The 18592-nt window shown below is 39.3% G+C and overlaps 1 protein-coding gene across 1 annotated transcript in view; it reads left to right on the forward strand.

Annotated features, from left to right (window-relative positions):
• SEMA3A (semaphorin 3A) overlaps positions 1–18592 on the forward strand; it is a 303398-nt gene that overhangs the window by 270451 nt on the left and 14355 nt on the right. The window contains exons 13-15 of the mRNA XM_067468901.1: positions 5116–5157; positions 9259–9416; positions 14702–14769. Coding sequence (XP_067325002.1) covers positions 5116–5157; positions 9259–9416; positions 14702–14769 — 268 coding nt within the window. The remainder of the gene's footprint in view (positions 1–5115; positions 5158–9258; positions 9417–14701; positions 14770–18592) is intronic.

Here is an 18592-nt window from a genome sequence, read left to right on the forward strand (position 1 = left end):
AACACCGGTTGGATTTGGAGAAAGGCAACAAAATTGAGACTGAGGGTTTTTCAAATCCCTAATTAAAACCTATTAATTAACTGACTGAAATTCCTCTAATTAGCCTATCTCTACATCCTTGTAAGCACTCCCATCCCTAATTATCTAGGAAACAGCATTCAGCAAAATGAATTTTTATTCTAATTTGTCTCTTCTTTTTTTGCATTGCCATATTGTTTGGGTAACATATTGTAACATGGGCAGCAGAATTGTTTGCTTTCAACATTCTGTGCTTTAAATAGAAAGTAAAACTGGTATGTGAATAAATAATTGACCAAGAGACCTGTGTAACTTGCTGCCAAGCTTCCATTGAATTATTCAGTAAGGTTTTGAGACTTGGTTTAAACAGGAAGTACATTACAAAAAAGGAAAATACAAAGTGATTCATGTCTTTCTTAAATGCAAAAAAATATGGTGGCTCAGTTCTGTGTACTGAGTTGCTCCACATCCCATCTGTGTTTCATACCAGGTTGCAAGATTTGTGTTTTCTTCCTATAGTGAAATCCATGCACATTTAAGTACGAGGTGTATTTTTTAAGTAAGGTCCGTTTGAACATAAGTACACAATGAAAGTTTATTTCAAAAAAGTAAATTTATTTTCAGAAAGTACATACTTCACTCTATTTTTCGACATAGTTGCCAAGTTTGTTCAAACACTTATCATACCTCTGAACCAATTTTAAAATACCCTCTTCATAAAAACTTGCTGCCTGCTCCGATAACCAAGAGTTCACTGTAATCAAAGTACAGCGACCGGAGCGGTCCTCATCATGGACGTTGTCACAGCCATCTTTGAATTATCATACCCACTTATGCACTTTGCTTTCACTCATAACAGTATCACCGTACACTTCACAAATCTGTTGATGAATTTCTGCAGCAGGCAGATTCCTTGCTGACAAAAACCGTATCACTGAGCAAACCTCACATGCAGCGGGTGAGTTGATAGTCTTAAACATTTTTAAAGCACAGAACAGAACCGTACAGGTTAGCTACAGAGCGGAAACTGAGCACAGTTGTTCCCGAGGCATGCCAGTACACGACTCACATGCTCGTTGTGGTTTGCGCGTGAACTACTAGTGTCTACAACAAAACGGACCTTACTTAAAAAATACCCCTCGTATTTTTATATAATGTACCTAACATAAGCAAATTTTATCTATGGACACATGTATTTTTCAAGTGAATTCATTTTAACTGCACACACTCAAAAATATGCACAATTGAGAGATGGGCATGTTCCTCTGCTGTGTGCAAACAGTTGTTTGTAACTGTGTAACTCCAGGTATAGATTGATCGATCGATATGCTTTGGATGGCATAGGGAAGTGTTAACACCTCTATGGTATTTGTTTTGCTGCCTGTGCCCTTATTAAGATTTCATCACACTTTCTGTCCCTGTAATAATTGGATTTTGAAAAAAATGGCTTGTTGTGGAAATGAGGATTGGTGAGAAAGCTTCAGTGGAGACACCTTTCCCCTGTGATAAGTGGTTCAGGAGTGAATTTCTCTTCCAAGGAATCTTCACTTCCTGTTGTCTGATCCCCATTTTAACTATGAGTCATATCTAAGTAGGATGTGTGTAACTCAGGGACTACCTGTATTTGTTTTTATATTTTAGCTTGTTAAATAATTAGATTTATTCTCTCAGCACTTTCCTGCAAAGTCAAAGAAAAATTGGGCTGATATCTGCACCCAGCTTTGGAGAGGGAAAGAAGGAAGGGAAGGGGAAACAGACACATCCATATTTTGATACCCTGCATGCTCCGGCAGTCAGAAGGCTGGTAGTATGAAGATGAAGCAGGACAAAGGCAGTAGGTGTCCTAGCCCAGTAAAATCTCATTTGCTAGACACAATGCTGACTGGCTGAAAAGCTGAAAAGAGATATAAATATGGGGAAAGTAATTGATTGAAGCTGTTGTTCCTTATACATTGTTCAATTGTGACTGAGAATGTATAGTTCAAAACACTTAGCACAGCCCCACGTCTCTTATCAGCAAACATAAAATATTTTGACCTCATTTTCATTGCAGGTGCAGATGAAGTGTGATTGATTTTTTAAAAAAAGTCAAAAGAGCTGAGTCCTGTATCGAACGTTGATATGAAATTTCAATGTAACCCATATCATTTGAATTTTCACATATCCCGGGGGTGGATGGATTTAATTTTCTGTCACTAAAGAATGAATTTAACAGCCTGGGCTGCCATATGCCAAAAACAATGCTTTTCATTTACAATTCCAGCTAAACTGAAGGCATTCCAGATGTATTGCATTGATAACAAATGCCATTTAACCTGATTTGTGCAGTGTCTCCCCGAACAGCTGAGCAAACATTTCAAGAGTAATCTGTAATTGATGCCTTACAATACCAAGTTTAATAACCCATTTGCAATGGAGAATGTATGTGCTTAGTATCCACTGAGCCATATCTACCTCTCCAGGGGATCACTGGGATAAACTGTGAAAGCTTGGTTCAGCTATGGGAATGTACCTGGATAAAAACTGAAACAGTAAGAAATAGGAAGGCTTAACACTTGGTGGAAATCTATACATATCTCACACCAAACATGGCTATCAATTGAGCTCTCTTGCAACCCCATGTCCAAACTTCAATATTATACAACCTCAGCAACAACTTCTAGTGATGTGAAACATGAACCAGAGATCATAGAGTAAATAGAGTGATGTATTGTCGAAGGCTTTCATGGCTGGAATCACTAGGTTCTTGTGGGAGTTTTTGGGCTATATGGCCATGTTCTAGAGGCATTTTTCCTGACGTTTCGCCTGCATCTATGGAAAGCATCCTCAGAGGTAGTGAGGTCTGTTGGAAATAGGAAAATGGGTTTATATATCTGTGGAATGACTGGGGTGGGGCACAGAGCTCTTCTCTGCTGAAGCTAGGTGTGAATGTTTCAGCTGACCGCCTTCATTAGCATTTGAAGGCCTGGCTGAGCCTGGGAAAATGTTTTGTTGAGAGGTGTGAAGATGTGCCTGGTTGTTTCCTCTCTGCTGTTTTGCTGTTGTAATTTTAGAGTTTTTTAATACTGGTAGCCCGAAAAAACCCACAAGAACCTAAATAGAGTGAGTTTGTAAATTTCAAATAAGAGGCAACCTGCTTAGCTTCACTGGAATGTGAACACATGGCTGAAAGTGAGACAAGAAGGAAAATAGAATATGTAAATGATTCCTTGGTTCCCAAGTTTCAAGGAACTAGTGTTAAATCAATATTAAACCTCTGATGATTTTATTGTTGTGTGAACATACCTGCTTAAATATGTGACATCAAATATATTTGAATGCATCCCTAGCAATAATAAAATTATTGTGTGAAAGTCATTAAGAATAATTAACTGCAGAACAATCATCATTGAATGCAATTTGAGGCTGCATCAATAGGAGTATTGTATCTCTAGGAAAGTATTAGTAGCACTCTATTCTACATTGGTCACACCTCACCAGTCCAATTCTGGGCACCACACTTCAAGAAAGATGCGGGCAAGCTGGAAGGGTGACCAAAAGGTTTGGAAACCAAGCCTTATGAATAATAATAATAATAATAATAATAATAATCCTTTATTTGTACCCCGCTACCATCTCCCGAAGGACTTGGTGCAGCTTACAAGAGGCCGAGCCCAAATACAATAGTAAAAACAATAACAATAACAGCAAAAAAACTATAAAAAACAAGCAATAACATTAACAACACACAATGACGCAATTAAAATCAATGGCAGGGCCAAATGTAATAAATTAAAATTAAAAAGTGCTGGGTGTGACCAGGTGGAGTGTTTGGAGGGGGATGGGCATGCAGATATCCTAGATCTCTGATAAAGTGCGTTGGGACATAATGCTAGGAGTATCTTATTCTGGGAAGGCACACTGGAACAACCACGTTTTCAAGCTCCTCCTAAGAATGGCTTAGGTAGCTAGGTATGCTTAGCTTGGTGAAAAGAAGGCTGAGAGGAGACAGGACAGCCATGTTTAAATATTTGAAAAGACATCTAATTGAGGATGGAACAAACTTGTTTTCCTAAGCATTACGAACAACTTTCAGACAATAAAAACCATCCCAGAGGATGGTGGGGTCTCCTTCTCTGGACTTTTTAAACAGAGGCTACATGATCATCTGCCAGGAGTGGTCGGAGTTGGACTGGATGGCCTCCAAGTCTTTTCCAATCTTTAAGAAAAGGTTTGCAGCTTGGGAGTGATCCTGGAGTCATCGCTGAGCCTGGAACCCCAGGTCTCAGCGGTGGTCAGGGGAGCTTTTGCACAATTAAAACTTGTGCGCCAGCTGCGCCCATACCTTGGGAAGTCTGACTTGGCCACAGTGGTTCATGCTCGGGTTACATCCCATTTAGACTACTGCAACGCTCTCTACGTGGGGTTGCTTCTGAAGACTGCCCGGAAGCTCCAATTAGTCCAACGAGCGGCAGCCAGATTACTAACAGGAGCAGGGTACAGGGAGCATACTACTCCTCTGTTGTGCCAGCCCCACTGGCTGCCAATTAGCTTCCGAGCACAATTCAAAGTGCTGGTGTTAACCTATAAATCCCTAAACTACTCGGCCCAGTTTACCTGTCCAAACGGATTCTCCCCTATGAACCATCAAGATTGTTAAGGTCTTCTGGAGGGGCCCTGCTCTCAGTCCCACCATCCTTGCAATCGCGTCTGGTGGGGACGAGGGACAGGGCCTTCTCAGTGGTGGCCCCTCGGCTCTGGAATTCTCTCCCACTGGAGATTAGAACTGCCCCTTCTCTCCTGACTTTTAGAAAACAGGTGAAAACCTGGCTTTGGAAACTGGCATTTGACTAGTGAGTTAATAACTCGTGACTACACGGACGGATGGTGATGAACTATGATTTCATTTTTAGGACTTGGCCTATGTAATTATATGATTGTATTTTAGTATTTTAATGTTTTAATGTATTTTGGGATATTATGTTTTAAACGATTGTCTGTGATATTGTTGTTGTGAACCGGCCTGAGTCCTCTGCGGAGGTGAGAAGACCGGTATATAAAAGTTCTAAATAAATAAATAAATATATTGAAAGCATTGTTTATAATTCTCTTTTCCAGGAACCTACAGTGATTTCAGCCATGAAAATTTCCACGAAACAGGTAAGCTCATACCACCCTGATGACTTTACATATATCCATATTAGGTATTATGCACCATGATATATATTGGAAAACTTAAGCCTTTTCTCTTAATAGATATCAATTCCTGCTCCCCCCCCCCAACTTCTATTCATAACATTTGATAGGCAAGGAAAGGAGAAAATCCTTATTTGTCGTTTCCTAGCAATGAAGAGAATAATGAAATGCAAATGTATTCTCCCCAATAAGCATACCTGTTTCTAAATCTAGAGAAGTCCTTGGCTGACAAGGAGGAATTCCCTCTTCCCCAAAGCTGGCAGGATAACTCCACTCAAAACCATTCTTCCTTTTCTGTCATAAAAACTGGCAGTGGCACTTTACAAGCATATGTAAAATGAGATCGCTAGCTAATCAAAGATCTGGCTAAATGTCCCACTGCTCCAAATGGAAATGTTAACCTCTTCACAAAAGAGAGGAGATATTAAAACCATTGGTTCATCTAGCTGCTTTCTCCACACAAACTGGCAATAGTTCTCCAGGGTCTTGGAATTATTATTTAGGACTTTTTACTAGTAAAGGAGGTTCACTGTCCCGAGGAACATAGGAGTAAGATCATGTTGGTCCAATGATCCCAGTACTATCATTGCTGGGAGCAATTGCTTCCTTTCAGGCAATATTATTTGCTAGCTCTACCTGGAAATCCCAAATAATCATACCTGACCTTCAATTCAATTCAAAATAAGGTATGATTTTGTATTCTATACAGCGGTGTAAAACACTGAGTTATTGAGTTTGAAAGGAAGATGCAAATATACTGTATAATTCCATGAGCAAAATCTGCCAAAAAAGCAGGTTCAACTTCAAAACCAACTCCCAAGTGCCTGGTTGAGACTACTTGGTACTTGAGCTGCCTCAGTAGCGGTAAAGACTCCCTGTTTAAGGCCCGTAGCCGGGGGGGGGGGGGGGGGGGAGGGGCTTGAGGGGCTTCAGCCCCCCCCCCCAAAATTCTCAGGGTGGTCCATGAGGCCTTACTGGTACATTATTTAAACTGTTATGTTTATTCATATCATGATCTGATTACCATGCTCAATATATCCCATATGCATGGGGGTATTGGGATAATGTTACAAAAGGTTTGCTAGGGCAGATCCTGAGCCCCACCGCCAAATCAAACTCAGACCCCCGAATCAAACTCACCCCCCTTCCATATCAAAATCCTGGCTACAGGCCTGCCCTGTTTGTATACAATGCCATAGCTGTACCCTATTGTTTGTTAGAACCAACTCATTGACTCAATAGGATTTACATGAATTCACTTGCCATTCACCAGTTAATTCATGGAGCTACGAGGGGTATTTTTAAAGTAAGGTCCGTTTAAACATAAGTACACAACGATGGTTTATTTCCAAAAAGTAAATTTATTTTCAGAAAGTACATACTTCACTCTATTTTTCAACATAGTTGCCCAGTTTGTTCAAACACTTATCATACCTCTGAACCAATTTTAAAATACCCTCTTCATAAAAACTTGCCGCCTGCTCCGATAACCAAGAGTTCACTGTAATGAAAGAAGGGCGACCGGAGCGGTCCTCATCATGGACGTTGTCACAGCCATCTTGGAATTGTCGTACCCACTTACGCACTTTGCTTTCGCTCATAACAGTATCACCATACATTTCACAAATCTGTCGATGAATTTCTGCAGCAGACAGGTTCCTTGCTGACAAAAACCGTATCACTGAGCAAACCTCACATGCGGCAGGTGAGTTGATAGTCTTAAACATTTTTAAAGCACAGAACAGAACCGTACAGGTTAGCTACAGAGCGGAAACTGAGCACAGTTGTTCCCGAGGCATGCCGGTACACGACGCACACGCTTGTTGTGGTATGCGCGCAAACTACTAGTGTCTACAACAAAATGGACCTTACTTAAAAAATACCCCTCGTTTTCTAGTTGGAATGAGCCAATACATTTTAGACTCCTGTTTAGTTCTTGCACTTTTCTAATTTCCAAACAAATCCTTTGTGATTCTTTAGTAATAATGATAACAACAACAGCAGCAGCATCAAGAACTTTATTTATGACCCACCCTATCTCCTCAAAGGAACTCAGGGTGGCTTACAAAGACAAAAACAAAGTAAAGATCAACAGCAGTAAAAAAATCCCAATTAAAACAAGTAATTAAAATGCACAAATAATACAGTAATCATTACAACAAGTAATAAGTTCCATAAATAAGATAATGAATTTATTATTATTATTATTATTATTATTATTATTATTATTATCTTTATTTGTACCCCGCTAATATCTCCCAAAGGACTCGGTGCGGCTTACAAAGGCCAAGGCCCTCAATAAAACAACAGCATAACAAATACAACACTAAAACTCATAAAGCAAATCAATAAACATAAAAGCAGTAACAATAAAAACATTGAAAACAATACATCATGACGCATTTAAAACTAGGATCAACGTGAACAATAAAAATGTGGCTATGCAATGAGTATTTTAAAAGGAAATTAAAACAAGGATGCATGTAATGAAGGTCATTGATACTGCTTTTGATGGCATAAATCGACTTCTATACCGTCCAGCTGGAAACCCCACTGTATATTGGAAACTTGCCTAAAATGAAGATGTTTGACATGAAATATTTTGTTTGGGGCCTCTTCCCTTGCAGTTTATCACCTAAAACAACAAGGGGGGGGGGGAGAGAGAGAGAGAGAGAGAGAGAGAGAGAGAGAAGTAAAAGAATGAGAAAACTATTTTCAAAACAAAGCTGTCGCATTTTATATATACGTATGTTTAAATGGTACCAGAATGCTCTGTTTCTGATTATTTTTACAAGTACGTTTTTTAAAAGGAGCTGATCACAAGTATAATGAGCCATGCATTTCAGTACAACTTCTGGATCAAAGGCCTCTTTATGTTTTCAATTCTGCCTGATCCTCTGGAAAAGAAATTTACAGTATTAACGTTCTCTCCACCTAAGAAAGTTCAGGTTATTCATGCTGAGAGAAGTCTATGACGTGTCCGTCTAGCCTTGAGTTAAACATATGGGTCTGCGGGGGGACAAGGCGTATGTGCGAGACACTGACAAGCTGCTGGCATGACACATCTTTGTAATAAAGGTGTTTTTGAGAGCATGTTGATTCCTGATCCTGGAGCATTCTTGTCTCGTCATCTTAAATTCATTGTTCTTTGTGTACTGTGAAATTTGGAGTCTTCATAGCATAAAGTGATTATCTTTATACCTCTTGCAGAACAAAGAATTACTATCAAAAGACTTTCCCAGATTTTCCCTTTTGTTGAAATGAAATTGCTTCCCACCCAACAGGAATGAACAGAGGAACCTGCAGTGGCAGATTTTCTGTGTGCGCATGGGGCACTCACAGACTCTTAAGTCTGGAGCCTTTGTGTTTTCTTTTCTCCTTTGCTATTCAGGTGGTTTCTAGACAGTCCTTTTTGTCTAACAAGCTCTTAGATACCTTGCCAATCCACATTCATTCTGGTAGAATTAGTGGTAGTTTGGCGTCTGAAAAAAACCCTCATATTTGGCAACGTAGATAAAATAATAATTTCTATTGCTACGGGAACAACCAGCATCACTGATCATTCAGTCCCCTTCTGTGAAGACCCCAAAGCACAAGATGGATGGATGGATGGATGGATGGATGGATGGATGGGCAGGCGGGCGGGCGGGCGGGCAGGCAGGCAGGCAGGCAGTTAGGCAGTTAGGCAGTTAGGCAGATAAATGGATATTTGGACTTACAACATGTGAGCTTCTAGACCATCTGGCTAGCCACTCTACATCTATATGGATTCAGGTGTACATGTTCAACTGCAATAAGGAAATTTACTAACCTCAGTGTTCAATAGAAATGACACATTTCCTTGTGGAAGACATATATACATTCCTCTTTTTAAAAAAGAAAAAGAAAAATATATACAGCAAGATTGAGCAGAAGCTCAAGTGCAACGAGTGACTACAAAACTCATTTTTTTTTGCTAAATCTCAATGAACAACTTTTTCATAGATAAAGAATTATAATGCTCCCCCCCCCCCCCCAGAAAATTGCTATTCCACTTACCTTCCTTTCTTCTCTCTGCTTACTTAGCAACAGCTCTATATTGGCTCAGCTATTGGAGTCTCACAGCTTCCCCTGCACCGATGTGATGTCTATGGGAAAGCATGTGCAGAATGCTGCCTTGCTAGGGACCCATATTGTGCCTGGGATGGCTCATCGTGCTCCCGTTACTTCCCCACTGCCAAGAGGTAAGAGAAGATGTAAATATCTTTTTTGACCTAAACTCCTTCCCCATCTGTTTCAAGTGGTGGTGCCATATTAGTAGAAAAGTGAATCCACTGCAGTTTTTAGTCTGAATAGTTATGTTATTTGGAGGAAGAGAGTTTAGTATCTTTAGTTGTTCCTTTAAAGTTTAGGCTAAAGCTTAGAAAGGATTCACTTCACTAATAGGTAAGCATATTCAGTAAGCTAATAGTGATTTTGTTTTCATTATCTGAGGGTGCTTTCAGACAGCACAAAAATGCAGGGCAAAGAAGTGGGATTTTTGAATTTGAGACCTCAAATCTAGTTTAAACACAGATCTGTCAGCCCGGTGCCATCCTCACTACTGTTTTTTTTTTTGTTTTGAAGTAAATTAAGAAAGAGGGCAGATGGAGGACATCTGCTGGAAGGTTTTTTATCTTAAAAAATCACTCAAGAGATGTGCATTTGAGATCCAGTGCATCACAATTTAAAAAACTTCCCTCGAATCTCTGTCTTCCCCCAATTGTTAACTTGAGCTCTGTTTAACATTATAAAATGTACAAGACAGAATTTGAGAGTATTGTATTTGCTTTCCATTTGTGATTCCCTGAGCCACCTGTTCCTTTCTATGCTGTTTTGGGCTATTCAAAAATGCACATGCTCTGGAGGAGTCCACACAGGGATGAGGGAAGGAAAGCATGTGTTTTCCATGACTACTGGGATACACAAGCATGGGAAGGTGCATGTTTCTCAGAAAGAATCGGGTTGAATGGGCAACTATATAAAAACATCTTTTTCATCCCTTAACCTCCTGCACTTTGGCTAAACGTCATTTAGCCACCCCCCCCCTTTTTTTTAAGTACTATTCTCAGACCGAATACTGCTGAATCCCCCCACCAAAGGAGCAGCTTAATATTTCATAGCAAATCCTAAAACCCTGATTGAATAGCATTTACATTCAGGAAAAGAATGTCTGAATGTAAGTAAACAAATGAAAAGAAACCTTAGGCTTAAAAATCATTGGAATGGGCCTGTTATTTATTTGTATTAATTCAATTTGAAATTATATATAATTTATCAGTTTTAGGTTTCAAGGATTAGTAGAACTAGGATATTAGCTTAGGAGAAATTTGCTCAATTGGCAATTAAACCCACTATCTGGGAAGTAGGAAGTTATCTGTATTTTCCCCTTATTATTTTACTTTAGCTGTGTGGTCAGTTTTTTCTTCTTGTTGTTGTAGTATGTTTCTGTATGGTAGCTTTTATTTTGGTTTTTCATTTTGCCTTATGTGTAGTTTTCATGTAATTTTCCTGCTTCTTGTCATGGGGTTGGACTGGATGGCCGATGATTCTTCCAGCTCTATGACTCTATGATTTTGTCATATTGAAACACAGAGAGATTGACATTGTATATGACATCTTTAAAGCCAAGATTCTCCTAAAGTGATGTATTAAAAATTGATATATCAGAAAGCAATAAAAACATTGCTTTCTGATATATCCATTTTAATACATCACTTTAGGAGAATCTTGGCTTTAAAGATGTCATATACAATGTCAATAAAAACGTTGGAGCCCCCGGTGGCACAGTGGGTTAAACCCCTGTGCCGGCAGGACTGAAAGTCGCAGGTTCGAATCTGGGGAGAGGCGGATGAGCTCCCTCTATTAGCTCCAACTGCTCATGCGGGGACATGAGAGAAGCTTCCCACAAGGATGATAAAAAACATGAAATCATCCAGGCATCCCCTGGGCAACGTCCTTGCAGACGACCAATTCTCTCACACCAGAAGCGACTTGCAGTTTCTCAAGTTGTTCCTGACACGACAAAAAAAAATAACTTTATGGCATTAAAATAGCAGAAGTGGAAAAATCATGGATTGTTCCTTATATTGCAATAATTTACAATTTTATTTATTTGAGTGCTGACGTTGGGGTTGATTTCTCCTACACTTTGGGGAAAAGGTGTTTACACATTGATGTCACTGGAGCCAAGAATGATCAAGTTTTAAAATTATCTCTTCAAGATACTTTGTCCTTTTATGGTGAGGAATGTTTTAGACTTACGCTATGCTTGATTTTCATTATTTTTTAAAAGAAAACATTTGCAACAAAAAGATGAGGATTATAAACAACTGTGACTGAGTCTTTGACTTTTGTTCATGTGATTTCAGGATTTGGAAATCTATTATTATTCAGTCCTCTAATCCTCTTTTCTAACTCCACCCCCTTGTCTTTTCATTCCTTCCATGTTCCCTTTCTTCTTCAAGTGAAGTGTTTAGCCTCTAACAACATCTTTGTTTGCCGTGTTCTTTTCTTCTACTGTGAATCATCTGTTTTTAAGGATTGAAGTGAGGGCTTGTGCTACCGCTATTTTGTGACAAAAGTAAAAGACAAAGGGAAAATAACAGTGGTAATCAAACTGAATACACACCAAACTATTCCAAATGGTTGTGTTTTCTATAAAATGTTTTCTAATAGCTCAAGCTAGACAACAATAAGAGGTTCAATAGAAGGTATAACATTGCTTAAAGCTACATTACAACAGATTATATTGAGATATTGATAACAGTTTCAACCACTATCCTGACTTTGAATATAAAAGTTTGCAATGTTCTGATCGACACATATTACATATTCAATTTTGTGGAAAGTTTTGCTGCAGATTTTTGTTTTATTTATTTATTTCTAGTATTTCGATCCCGTCACTTCTCTACCCCCAAAGGGGGACTCAGGACGGCTTACATATAGTAGAGATGCAATGCCACTACATAACAATTACAATAATAAAATCACAATTAAATACACGAGTAATCATTAAAACAGTAACACAGGGGTCCTCAAACTTTTTAAACAGAGGGCCAGGTCATAGTCACTCAAACTGTTGGAGGGCTGGATTATAATTTGAAAAAAAAAATGAATGAATTCCTATGCACACTGCACATATCTTATTTGTAGTTAAAAAAAAACATTTTAAAACAATAAAATAATTAAAATGAATAACAATTTTACCAAACATAAACTTATTAATATTTCAATGGGAAGTGTGGGTCTGCTTTTGGCTGATGAGATAGGATTGTTGTTGTTGTGTGCTTTCAAGTAGTTTCAGACTTAGGTTGACCCTGAGCGAGGGCCGGGTAAATGACCTTGGAGGGCTGTATCTGGCCCCTGGGCCATAGTTTGAGGACCTCTGCAGTAATACATTAAACCAGGGGTCCTCAAACTAAGGCCTGAGGGCCAGATACGGCCCTCCAAGGTCATTTACCCGGTCCTTGCTCAGGGTCAACCTAAGTCTGAAACGACTTGAAAGCACACTAAACAACAACAACAACAATCCTATATCATCAGCCAAAAGAAGGCCTACACTTCCCATTGAAATACGAATACATTTATATTTGTTAAAATTGTTCTTAATTTTAATTATTGTATTGTTTTTAAGTATTTTATGCACTACAAATAAGATATGTGCAGTGTATACAGGAATTCATTCATTTTTTTTCCAAATTATAATCCAGCCCAAGCTTGAGGACCCCTGCATTAAACCATAAAACAATATCAGCTATTTCAGATTTAAAGAGCACCTGAAATTTAACTTTACTCTCATTAAAACATCATTAAAACAAAACCCTCTGTTTTGTTTTAATGGTTGTTTTATTGCTTTTATTGTTTTAACTTGATTTATGTCTAATTGTAATGTATAACTGTAATTGTTTGTACTGGCATTGAATTTTGCCATTACGTATGTGTAAACCGCTTTGAGTCCCCCTCGGGGCAGGCCCGTAGCCAGGATTTTTTTCGGGGGGGGGGGGGGGACGCTGAGTCTGGGTGAAAGAGGGTCTAGCCTAGCAAACTTTTTGTATCGTTACTCCAATACCCTCATGCATATGGGATATATTGAGAATGGTGATCAGATCATGATATTAATAAACATAACAGTTTAAATAATGTACCAGTAAGGCCTTCTCGCGTACCACCATGAGAATTTCGGGGGAGGGGGGGCTTAAGCCCCTATAGCCCCTCCCCCCCCCCGGCTACATGCCTGCCTCGGGGTGAGAAAAGCGGTATACAAATATTGTAAATAAATAAATAAATTATTAAGCTTGTATATACATCAGAGATATGTGGTAGCCTAAGTTCATCCCAATGTTTAATACCATTTAACTTTCAAGGCTATTCTCACAGAATTCTGAGATGTCTAGATTCAGGAAGATGCTGAGATCTCTCTCTTAGGAATTCTCAAAGGCCCCATGTATGAAACTCCAATTACTCAGGTTTTTTTTAATGTCTGGATCAATCTGATGTACAGACGTAGCTTTTTTTCATGGAAGAGGTGAAATTCAAGATTCATTGTTTCTTGAAGAAAGTTAAATGACTGAGGACACGTTAAGTTTATGTTGAACCTTCATTGATCCAAATACCTAGAAATCAGACTGTTAATTTAATCATAATCAATACAGACTAAAGGTTTTAGCCAGGTTATTCACAATGACATATCTTTGCTTGTGTTGAAAGTATTGATTAGTGAGTGTAAAGTCATTGAAAGGAAATTATGCTTAATGTTGGTCACAAATGTTCAACTAGTTCATTCAGAAACTAAACGGAGCCCCCAGTGGCACAGTGGGTTAAACCCCTATGCAGGCAGGACTGAAGACCGACAGGTCGCAGGTTCGAATCCAGGGAGAGGCGGATGAGCTCCCTCTATCAGTTCCAGCTCCTCATACGGGAACATGAGAGAAGCCTCCCACAAGGATGATAAAAACATCAAATCATCCAGGCGTCCCCTGGGCAACATCCTTGCAGACGGCCAATTCTCTCACACCAGAAGCTACTTGCAGTTTCTCAAGTCGCTCCTGACACGACAAAAAATAATAATTCGGAAACACATATCTTTAGCTTAAATTGAGTCAAATCTCTCTGAAGAACTTCTTACTTTAGCCATGCTTTCTTGCCTTGATCTAACACAGATAAAACTCCAATTACTCAGGTTTTTTAAATATCTGGATCAATCTAATGTATTGACGTAGCTTTTTTTCATGGAAGAGGTGAAATTCAAGATTCATTGTTTCTTTAAGAAAGCTAAATGACTGAGGACACTTTCAGTTTATGTTGAACTGAAATATTGAAACATATATGGGCGAAATATTGAAACATATATGGTTCACAAGCTAAATTACTGTTGCTCAGGCAGTCTTGTAACTAGGGGAAAAAAATGAAAGGGCATCTTTTCATATGTCAGAAGCTCAACAGATGAATTCAATGAAGACTTATCGGGTTTTTTTCTAATTTATTTTAGACGTACTAGACGACAAGATATACGAAATGGTGACCCCCTTACTCATTGCTCAGATTTACAGCACCATGGTAAGTTGTAATTCACCCTGTCCATTATGTTGCTTCATAAAGGGAAAGGTTAGAATTGGGATCTGTTTTACTTCTTGCTCTATCCACTGCAAATCCACTCCTCTCCTCAACAGAAGAATCATTTTAATAGATTTTGCAGGTTTTCTGGGTAAGTGTTCATCCCACTGGGATTGTGGCACAGCTGGCTGAGTGTCAGCTGCATTAAGATCACTCTGACCAAAAGGTCATGAGTTCGAAGCCAGCCCGGGTTGGAGTGGGTTTCCAACTAATTGTGTAACCTGCTGTCGACCTTTGCAACCCGAAAGACAGTTGCATCTGTCAAGTAGGAAAATTAGGTACCACCTTAAAGTGTGGGGATGATAAATTAACTAATTTATGAGGCCATAAAAAAGACTCCAGCAAAGCACTCCAGCAAAAAGCATGCGGGGAATGCGGAAATACTTCTTCAGTGTCGCAGATAGACGATGAAAGTGACAGCTCCCCTGGCAGCCAGAAAAAGTTAAATAGTCTTTATATGTTGTTTGTCAAAATTGGCATTGAATGTTTGCCATATATGTGTACACTCTAATCCGCCCTGAGTCCCCTGTGGGGTGAGAAGGGCGGAATATAAATGCTGCAAATAAATAAATAGGTTTTTGTGGGTTTTTTCGGGCTATACGGCCATGTTCTAGAGGCATTTCTCCTGACGTTTCGCCTGCATCTATGGCAAGCATCCTCAGAGGTAGTGAGGTCTGTTGGAATTAGGATAATGGGTTTATATATCTGTGGAATGGCTGGGGTGGGGCAAGGAGCTCTTCCCTGCTGGAGCTAGGTGTGAATGTTTCAATTGATCACCTTCATTAGCATTTGAAGGCCTGGCTGAGCCTGGGAAAATCCCCTGTTGAGAGGTGTTAAGATGTGCCTGATTGTTTCCTCTCTGCTGTTTTGCTGTTGTAATTTTAGAGTTTTTAAATACTGGTAGCCAGATTTTGTTCATTTTCATGGTCTCTCAACAGGGGATTTTCCCAGGCTCAGCTAAGCCTTCAAATCTAATTTTTATTTTTTGAGTTATGTTAACCCCACAAACGAACATTACATTTTTATTTATATAGATGGATGTAATACAGTAAGTGCTTGCCTCACTTCATGCAACTTGAATTTACGCTGCTAAAAAGCTTCTTCAGGAGCTATTTGTTAGCTGATTTATTAATTATGTGGTTATTTATTAATGACCAATCCAGACATAAGATGGCACATAAACTCTTCATCCGCACTCACTAGTTTAGATGTGCACATTCCAACACAGCAATGAAAAATGTAGCTTTGACTCGACAAGAATGCTTATACAGCACTACCCTCTACTGGAAATAAGCAGTCATTGCCAGAATTTGATTCATTAACGTGTCCGATGTTCATAATAATCCAACCCATGACAATTAAGTTCATCGAGAATTATATATGACTTACCGAAAACTAGGTGGATCAAGAAAAAAAAGACAAAGAAGCAGAGAAAGAAGAAGATTGCATTCTATAAACAGTGCCTGAAAGATACAAAACCACTAGTGATTACAGTGGAAGCACATAACGTAGAACATAACTGAATGGAATTGTCATAAACAGAATCCTCACCTTCCCAAACTACATTTTCTAGAATTCTGCTTACCTTCCTGAAAGTTTTGGTGAGGGAATACTGTGTTTATTCTCTAAATAGATTTCAAGATAAAAGGTTATTGTTGGGAGTTGAATCAATCCTGTGAAGTAGGCAAAGTTGAGAAGCTGAGTTGAGTAGGCAAAATCCAAAGTTTACCTTGAAAGTTTCCTGTTGTTGTTCTTATTGTTATTCACTTCCGACTCTTTGTGACCTCATGAACCAGCATACGCCAGAGCTCCCTGTTGGCCGCCACCACCCCCAGCTCCTTCAAAGTCAAGCCATCTTGCCTTGTCAGCTCCTGTCAGATCTTAGAACCAAGCCACGCTCACAAGGCAAATTTCTTGAACACGGGTTTATTCAGTCTATACAGGATTCGGAGAAAGAGAGATCTGAGGGTTTCCCGCCAAAGCCCAGCAATACATCCCCCTTGGTTCCTCCCCCCTTCTTCCCCCCTTATCTCAAGTTGTGGCTACATTCCATTCATAGAATCATAGAATCAAAGAGTTGGAAGAGACCTCATGGGCCATCCAGTCCAACCCCCTGCCAAGAAGCAGGAATATTGCATTCAAATCACCCCTGACAAATGGCCATCCAGCCTCTGCTTAAAAGCTTCCAAAGAAGGAGCCTCCACCACACTCTGGGGCAGAGAGTTCCACTGCTGAACGGCTCTCACAGTCAGGAAGTTCTTCCTAATATTCAGATGGAATGTGAATTCCCACATCAACAAAGCATCTCTTCTGCCAGATGGCCCCCCTATCAAACCATAAAACACAACGATGTCAGGAGGGAGACTTCGAGGCCCGTAGGAGGCTCTGGCCGTGTTTTCATAACTCCTGACATGCCCTTGGTCAGCCCCCTTCCTTTTTTCTTCCACTTTCCCCAGCATAATTGTCTTCTCCAAGCTTTCCTGTCTTCTCATTCTGTGGCCAAAATACTTCATCTTTGCCTCTAATACCCTTCCCTCCAATGAGCAGCTGGGCTTTATTTCCTGAAGTATGGACTGGTTGGATCTTCTTGCGGTCCAAGGCACTCTCAGAACTTTCCTCCAACACCACAATTCAAAAGCATCTATCTTCCTTCGCTCAGCCTTCCCTATGGTCCAGTTCTCACATCCATTGCTTTTATTATATGGATCTTCATTGCCAATGTGATGTCTCTACTCTTCACTATTTTATCGAGAATTGGTCATTGCTCTCCTCCCAAGAAGTGGTCTGATTTCCTGGCTGCAGTCTATGTCTGCAGTAATCTTTGCAACTAGAAGTACAAAGTCTGTTTTCCTGTTATTTTCCCCACTCATGTTGCTGTAGTGAAAACAACTCTTGTTTATGAAATGGGAATTGGGGGGGGGGGGATAACCAATAAAAACAGGGGAAATTGTTTTATCCCCCATAAAATGGGCAATCCTTCTCTCTCTACTGCCCTCTGGTGGTCTCTACCCAAATAATGGAACATTGATATAACAACTAGGCCTGGGTAACAACGGAAAAATTTGTTTCTAAAATCGATTCGTTTTTTGGGGTTTTTTGCGTTTTGATATTTAAAAGAATTCCGAAATTTTTCTTTTAAAAAGTTCGATATTTACGAAATTTTGTAAATGTTAAAAAAATTACGAAACATTAATGAAACGAATACGAAACAATAACGAATCGATTCGTTAATGGCGGACGCGACCGCGCAATACGCTAAAAAACCTCCAAATGGGACAGGGGGAACTTCTGAAGCTTCCCTCTCCCTCTGTTGTTGACTGTTGGTGTGATATTATATATTTTTTTCACTAATTAAACAAAAAACAACTATAAAACTTGCCCCAGACATGCGGAAATAATAACGAAATGACCTCAAACCCATAACGAAACGAATACATAACGAATCCGAAGCATTTACAAAACGAATTTAAAAATTCGTTTCGTTTTTAAGTTGCTCCAGAATGGTTTGTTATCGCTTCGTTATAAAAAAATAACGAATTTTTAACGAATTACGAATTAACGAAACGAAACCGCCCAGCCCTAATAACAACCAATTCAAAGTTTCTAATGTGGACAAGTTTAGAAAGTTAGGCATCTTTTAAAGAACAAAAAGTGACTCATCCCATGACAGTTTAAAGATTAACTATTTTAGTTTGGCATAAGATTGTCTGGGCTCCAGTTCAACATAAAGCACTTTTGTAAATCAAAACAAAAACCACTTTGACTT

Source organism: Anolis sagrei, chromosome 5, assembly GCF_037176765.1.
Source record: "Anolis sagrei isolate rAnoSag1 chromosome 5, rAnoSag1.mat, whole genome shotgun sequence".
Classification (NCBI taxonomy): domain Eukaryota; kingdom Metazoa; phylum Chordata; class Lepidosauria; order Squamata; family Dactyloidae; genus Anolis; species Anolis sagrei.